Consider the following 7,777-nt stretch of genomic DNA (forward strand, 5'->3'; position numbering starts at 1 on the left):
CACGGACCAGGCTTGTCCATCAGTCCATTTGTCCTGAAGGATGGCGGCACATCCGTTAACAATCTTCTTCAGAACCTTCCTACAGAAGCCAGCTCCATTAGCTGGGGCAAGAGCGCTTGCCCCACTGGGAGCCACAGCCACCCAGTCACCCTCTGGGGACTGGGCCAGGGGAACACCTGGGATCCCACACCAAGGGCCGGACCCAGGTCAGGCCCGGAGGAAGGCACATCTAACACCACCAGAAGACAGGGTGGAGGGAGGCGGGGAACTGGGGCCTGAGGCACCAGAGGCTTCCTGGCAGAGAAGAGGAAAGCAGGAGCGGGGGACTTGGTGCCTGCTACTCATCAGGGAAGACGGACAAGCCCAGGCCTGGATACACCAGTTCTGGAGGGAGGTGTCACAAGGATATCCAAGGAGGGGACGCGGGAGAAGCAGGAGCACAGTCTGGATCACGCCTCCCCCCACGCCAGCACAGCAAGCCTTCCCGTCCTCCTCTGCCCCACACAGGAGTTCGCAAGGCCCTATATGCCAACTGCACAGAGGACCTCTTTCCCAGAACCTCACAGGCCCTGCTCTCTTGGCCTCTAGGCCCTCGCACATGCTGTCCCCAGCTCAGGCACGTCGGTCCACACCCAAAGCCCCTGCCCAATTCTAGCTCAGCTGTCACTCCCTCTGGGACACCTGGTCCTGGAGGCTCTACATCAACATGGAAAGCTTCACGGGCTAGACAGTGAGCAGAGGGTAGGGCCTGGCTCTAGGAGTCGCGTGACTCCTGTACCCTTGCAAAAAGGGAGGGAGGCGGGAAGCTGAGCTCAGCCGGACCCCAGAAACCCGCAGCCGGGGGCCCACCTGACCATCAAGGCCCAGCCTGCAGCGCGTGCAACATACGAAGCAGAGGTTCTCCTATACAGAGATCAATATATGTAAAGTGCTGGGTACAACGCTCTGAAAAATAGTATTTCCAAAAATCCAACGACCGGCCCCCCCGCCTCCCCGCCGAGGTCTAGCCCTTGCCCGTGAGGTCCAGCGGCTGCAGGAAAGGCGGCAGCGGCAGCTCGTCCAGGGCCTCGGGGAAGCGTCCAGGCGAGATGGCGGTGACCAGCACCTGCATGGCGCGCACGAAGAGCGAGGGCGGCGCCAGGCCCGCCAGCCACTGGAACTTGTCCTCGCCCAGCAGCCGCTGCCAGCGCGGCCGGTCGCCCAGCAGCTCCCGGCGGGCAGGGCCGGCGGCGCCCGCGGGCGTGTACAGCGCCAGCAGGTCGAGCAGCAGCAGGCGGCGCTGGCGCGGCTCCCCGGGCGCAGAGGCGGGCGCCCCGGCGGCGGCAGCGGCGGCATTGGGGGCCCCGGCGTCGCGGCCCAGCTGGCGCAGCAGCAGCTCAAGAGGCGTGAGGCCGCCGCCGTCGCGCAGGCCGGGTGACGCGCCGTGGCCAAGCAGCAGGAAGAGGCACTCGGGGCGCGCCAGCTCGCAGGCCGCGTGCAGCGCCGTGCCACCACCCTCCACGCGGCTGCAGCCGCGCCGGTCGAGCACGCGCGCGCGCTCCTCGGGCGGGAAGTCGCGCACGGTGCGCAGGATGCGGCGCAGGATGCCCACGCGGTTGTAGCGCACGGCCAGCGCCACGTGCGGCCCGGGCGCCGCGCAGCAGCGGAAGCCGGCGCTGGGTGGCGCGAGCGCGCGCCGCGGGAACGTGGCCAGCAGGTAGTGCGCGTACGCCTGGTGGTCGTGCACGAGCGCGTAGAGCAGCGCCTCGGAGGGCGAGTAAGCGGCGGCGCGGCCGCGCTCGTCCCAGTGGAAGGCCTCGCTGGCGCGCATGTCCTCGAGCAGCCACACCGGCAGCAGGTCGCGGACGGCCTGGTAGAAGGCGAACGACGACTTGCGACACTGCTTCTGCGCCCGTGAGCGCGCCGCGCCTGCGCCCTCCGGCCCGCCGTCCGCGCCGCCCCCGGGCCGCCGCGCGTCCCACGGCATGCTGGTGGCGGACGCCTGCCTCCCGGCCTCACGGCATGGGCCCGGCGGCAGCTGACCACCTGCACCTGCGGGGAGGGGATCGCGGTGAGGCTCCAAAGCTCGAGGTTGCCTGCTGCTTAGGAGGGGCCCTTCTCTGCTAGGTCCCGACCCACCTCCCACATCCTTGACCTAGCTGCCTCTGCTCTCCCTCCCTTCAAGTGTCTTGTTCTCCGGCACCTCTGCTAGAGATGCCCTTCCATTCCCCCTCCCCTCAGAGCCCCACCCGCCATCAAGGCCACGCCGAAAACCCGCCTCCCCACCTCTTTCAGCCCAGAGACCTGCTGACCTGGCTGACTAGGCCCACCAGGTGCATCCAACCCCAAACAGAAAAGACCAGGTTGGGGGGCAGGAAAGTTGGAGCCCACCTCTCCAGCTGAGCCAAGCTCCACCTAACCATGACCCTATCCTCTGACCCCTGACCACAGGTGGGAGCACCTAGGGCCTCCCCCCATCCCAGACAGGGACAGGGTTCTAGACCCAGACCTACCTGGTTCCTGCACTCTGATCACAGGACGTTGAGCATATATCACTCTCTTTCTCTGAGCCTCAACTTCCTCATCTGTAAAAAAGGGGGTGGGAGAAATGGAAGTTGTGAGCCCCAGCTGGGTGAGGTGGGGTGGAGCCTTCCACCCAAACATGATGTTTACTGGATATCATCAACCCTAGCTGCTGGGAGGAGGCCGCAATGAAATCAACCTAGAAACGGGTGTGCACAACGCTTTACAGCAAATCCCCTCCAGGTCTGCAACTTCTGTTGATCTTCCCAACTACTAGATGAAGCAGGTACTGTCATCCCATTTTCCAGCAAGAGACAAGCTTGTCCAAGGTCAGTCAGCAAGTCATGGTACAGCCAAGCCTAGAACCAAGATTTCCTGACTCCCATTTTGGGCTCATTCCAGAAATGGGGGGAGAGGGGAGCCCCCAACCCACAGGGAGCCCAGCTTGAGCCCTGCCTGACCTTGCTTGCTGAGCCCCCGGCCCCAAACTGAGCCCTGGTCTCTGACCCCTGACCCTGGTCCAAGCTCCCACTGCTTTCTCTCAAGGGTAAGCTGTTGGTCACAAGGGGCCTGGGTCAGCGCACAGGCCGCGTCCACACACACTGGGTAACTAAGTTACAGAGACGAACACTCTGGGGAGTGGGCTACAGCCGCAGTGCTCTTTGGGGGGCACCATGCCCGAAACACCCCCCGCCCAAGCCTGGGACTCTGCGTCCCAGGTGTATGTACCCCTGTGTGGATACCCGTGGGACGCCAGGCGGGTTACGTAAAGTTGGGCCGCCCCACGTCACTGGGCAGCGAGTCACAGCCGCGGCTCCGTGAATGGGGGGGTTGGGCCACCGAAGGCAGGGCTGTACGCCCGGGGCCGCCCGCCAGCTCCTCCCCGTCCCCTCCCGGCGGCCGCGGGTCGCGGGGGTCGAGGCCAGGGTGTTTGCCGACCGGTGGCCAGAGCAGCGAGGGCTGCACCTGCGTGTGCATATGCCCAGGGGACACGAGGGGGCGGCGGCCAGGGGAGAGCACCCGGGGCTGGGGCCGCGCGCCGAGCGGGCCGGGGGTAGGCGGGGGACTCACCGTGGGGGACAGCAGGGCCTTGGGCCTGACGTCCCAGTCCCCGTCCCGCTGAGGGCCGAAGCGCGCGCTGTTACCCCGCGGGTAGGCGCGCAGGCAAAGGTCCCAAGACGGGCGGGCGAGAGGAAGCCGCCGCCGCCCGCGCCCGCCGCAGCCGCGGTCTGAGCCGCCGCGGCCGGATCGCTGGGCGGCGGCGCCGGCGGCGGGCGGGCGGCGGGCGGCGCAGTGCGGTCGGAGCCCGGTAGGACCGCGGGACCGTCCTCCGCAGCCATTGGCCCGCACTGCCGGCCCCCGCCGCCGCCCATTGGTCGCCACGCTGCACCATTGTTACGTCACCAGCCGGTGGGCGGGGCGCCCGGCCAGACCCGCGGAAAAGTTGGGAGAAACTTGCGGGCGCGCGGGGGGGCGGGGCTGGCACAAGCCGATGCGAGGCGGGGCTCCCGGAAACCCGAGCTGCGGGCGAGGAAAGGCCCCCCGGCGGCCCGGGAACGGGAGGATGATTGGGCCGATTTGCGGGGTGGGTCCCGGCGCGCGCGTAGGCGCTCCGGCTCCCTGGAGTGTGACTTCCCTCGTCACCCCAGAAGTCCGATTCCACCTCCCCAGTAACCCTCTGTGACCTTGAGGGAGACCTCCGGAGCTGTTTCCCATCAGTCCATGGAGGGGTCAAAGGGCAGGAGCTCTGACTCCTCCTAAGGGACCCAACTGTGTTCTGCCAGGCCAGTGTCGGGGCATCGGAGCCCCTGCTGTAGGCTGACGTTCCCAGGGGACGGTCCAATGGATGCAGGCAGCTATTAATGAGCGCGGACTGTGTGCCAATCTCAGTGCTAAACATACTTGATTTCACTTCATTTTCACAATCGGTAGCGGTGGAAACTATGACCCCCCCCACCCCCATTCACAGGCCAGGAAATTGAGGCTCGCAGGGAGGTGGCCTCCCAAGTGAGGAGCAGCCAGAAGGGAAACCAGGTGCTTCGCCTACTTTTCTTCAGACATGGTGGTGGATTGGGCCCCAGCTGCCCCACGAAGGGTCCAAGGTTTGGGGTGCCCCACATGCGGGCACCCAAGGTCATGCTGAGACCCCACCAGATGCCCCCACCTGAAGCACTGCCCCACCTACGGGGGGTGTGATCTCATGGGCCCGCAGTGAAGCTCTTGGGGTCCAGGGCGACCACCAGATTTAGAGAAAGTAGGTCATTGACCTGGGAATGTGGGATCCACCTGCCTCACCTAGGCTTTCCCCTGCTCCTCTCTCTAGGCCCTCAGTTTCCCTGCATTTTCTCCCAGCTTTCCCATTCTGGACGTCTCTGAGTATGATGGGGGGAGGGACAAAGTGAATGGAGATCCTGGGGTTGACTGTTTGCCCTCTGGAGCCCCCAGACCCTGGGAGTGAGAGCTTCCTAGGGAAGTGGTGCCGGAGGTGAACTACCTGTGGCTCAGAGCTCGGGCCCCTTGCTTCCTCATCCTCATCCTTTTTCAGGGCTGGAGTTGAGGCCTCCTGCCATCTCCAGGACTACCAGTGGAGTGAGGTTGTAAGGGCATCGGCCGCAGGTGCCAGGGTGTGCAGCTGGCCTCAGGGCAAGTCTCTCTCCACCCCTGGCTGCCCTCCTTGCCTTTCCCTTCAATTTGTCTTCTTCACTGGGGTTCCTAAAGGCCTCTTTCTAAAAAGTCATGTCTGATCCCATATCTTCACCACTTAGAAGCTTCCCGTGCACATGATTAGCCAGAAAGACCAGGTGGGCAGAGGAAAGGCATTCCCCGCTGAGGAACATTGGAGCAAAGGTCTGGGAGTGGCTGAAGAAGTTTGGAGATGTCAGTCAGGAGGGGCCAAGCTGCGTATGTCCTTGAATCCTGGGGCAGGTAGCTTGGGTTTGTCCTGAGGATTTGGAAGTGATGGCAGAAAGGGTTTGGAGGTCAGTTGGTTAGTGAATTATTTCAGGCATATGAAAATAATCATAATGAATGCCTGGGAACCACGGTCCAGTTTAAGAAATAACAGGTGGGTAACTCTGAAGGCCTGTGTGCCCATCCTGCCCACCCCCTGCCAGCCCTGGGTCTTTCCCACGGTGGCAGCTGACATTGTAACACTGTCCGTCATGGCACCAATCAGCCCTCGCTGCCAGCGCCTTGCTCTCTCCTCCCAAGGTTACTTTCAGACTCACCCTCTGGGGTACATGCTGCTCTGGGTCGCCGAGGCATCTTCTGCTGGTGGGAGCTGTCCCCCGTGCCTGGCACACATGTGGTCTCGCAGAGCTTCTGGCTGTGAACATCCTGCCTATGTCTACTTGGGGACCGTGCTGGGGCCTGGACGCAGGGACAGGGCATGCCCCCTCCACGTCAGCCTTTTAATGCCAGGTGCTCGGCTGCCCCATAAGGCTGCTTCAGGAACAGTTCGAACAGGGTGCAGAGGGGCAGCTTCCCTCAGGAAGGGAGGATGGACTTGGAGGGGGTGGAGGGCGGCTGGGGCAGAGGGGAGTGGATGGAAGATGAAGAGACGGAGGCCCGGGGTGGAGAGGGGCTACCCTGCCCAGTCCTGGATGCCCTCAGCAGGGAGTGGGAGTGCTCACCAGCACAGCTGTCTTGGTATGGGGTTTGACTTTTAACACTGTAGTGTTTCCTCTGGAACCCAACCCAAGCCCCACTCCCCTCTGTCCTGGAAGAACTTGTCCCACAGGACAGGCATCTGGGTGTGCCCAGGTAGTGAGGAGAGCCATTCAGGGTGTGTGTTACAGGTAGAGGGAGGAAGGTAGGGAGTGCTCCCTGGGGGAGGAGGTTGGTGCCAAACATGCTGGCTGGTTGTTTTTTTTTTTTTTTTTTTTTTTTTTAATGTTTATTGATTTTCGAGAGAGAGACAGAGTACGAGCAGGGGAAGGGCAGAAAGAGGGAGACACAGAATCCGAAGTAGGCTCCAGGCTGTCAGCACAGAGCCCGACGTGGGGCTCAAACTCACAGACCGCGAGATCACGACCTGAGCCGAAGCCAGCCGCTTCACCCACTGAGCCACACAGGCACCCATAAGCACGCTGGCTTCTAATCAGCTATTCACCAACTGTGGGACCATAGGCTGAATAACTCCACCTGTCTGAGCTCCAGTTTCTTATCTGTGAAATGAGTCAGGTGGATTTTCAGATCTCAAAAGGAACCTGTTCCAAGGGGCAGGATTGGGCAAGGGCCAGGACCTTGAGAAAGCAGAGGGAAGTATGGGAAGTGGCCAGGACCAGGAAAGAAGATAGGGAGATCCTACCCCCTGCCGCCACCACACCTGGGTCCTCTCCTGACTTCAACTAGCTGTGCTGGGCCAAAGCCCACCTAGTCTCCAGGGGCCTGTTCCATGGGTGCTTGCTCCTCCCCCTCCGGCTTCTCCCCTTGGACAGCTGGGCTTGTCCCCACCTGCCCTGGCGTTCAAGGTCACCCACAGAGCTCTCCACCCCATCCAGCCAGTCTTTCAAGGCTCAACATGAGATGCCAGTACAGACCAAAGACAGGATAAAACTAAGCGAAGACGAGTGATACCATGGGAACCAAAGAGTCCAACATACATGGCAAAGGAGTGACATTCAGAATGTGTAAAGATCTCCTGCAACCCAGTGAGAAAGGTTAACCCAGGAGGAAAATGGGCAAGCAGTATGAATAGGCAATTCACACGCTGGCCAACAAACACATGAAGATACTCAGTTCTATAAGAAATCAGCAAAGGTACAACCTCTTGTATCGCCTACTGGCCAAAACTGAAGTGGCCAGTAACAGCCTATATTGTCAGGGTGAAGAATCAGGTCTTCACTCTCATGCAGAGGTGGGGAGGGCACTCCAAAGGCACTTGGGTCAGGCAATCTTTTGGTTAGCTATCTTATCCCAGATAAGTACTTGCCCACACGCCAACAAGTTCCACTACTGTGGGTTTTGTTCACTTGCTTACTTCTTTAAAGCCTTATGAAAGTATTTAGCCTTAATTTTATATCTTATGTCTATTTCAGAGGCAAATCTTGGGAGAGAATACAGGTGACTACCAAGTAACAAGAAGGTAGCATGCCTGTTGCATTTTTGACAATGAAAACCTGGAAAACACCTAAGTGTCCAAAAGGGAATGGCTAAAATAATCATGATGTACCCTTCCTTCCCAGCTCTGGTTTCTGCCACACAGCAGCTGGTCCCTGCTCTTCTGCCGGGCTTGTGGAAAGGATTGTGTGAGCCTGGGGCCTAGGGACCAACT

General features: G+C 61.3%; 1 protein-coding gene across 1 annotated transcript; it reads right to left on the reverse strand.

Moving 5' to 3' along the window:
* Positions 1-906: 906 nt before the first annotated feature.
* ANKRD9 (ankyrin repeat domain 9) lies at positions 907-3,820 on the reverse strand. Its single transcript, XM_060620822.3, has 3 exons — positions 3,574-3,820; positions 2,493-2,564; positions 907-2,031 (listed from the first exon to the last, which is right to left on the reverse strand). Exon 3 carries the CDS (start codon positions 1,964-1,966, stop codon positions 1,004-1,006), a length of 963 nt encoding a protein of 320 aa, XP_060476805.1. The 5' UTR covers positions 1,967-2,031; positions 2,493-2,564; positions 3,574-3,820; the 3' UTR covers positions 907-1,003.
* Positions 3,821-7,777: the final 3,957 nt, after the last annotated feature.

This window comes from Panthera onca, chromosome B3, assembly GCF_046562875.1.
Source record: "Panthera onca isolate mPanOnc1 chromosome B3, mPanOnc1 haplotype 2, whole genome shotgun sequence".
In the NCBI taxonomy this organism is placed as follows: Eukaryota; Metazoa; Chordata; class Mammalia; order Carnivora; family Felidae; genus Panthera; species Panthera onca.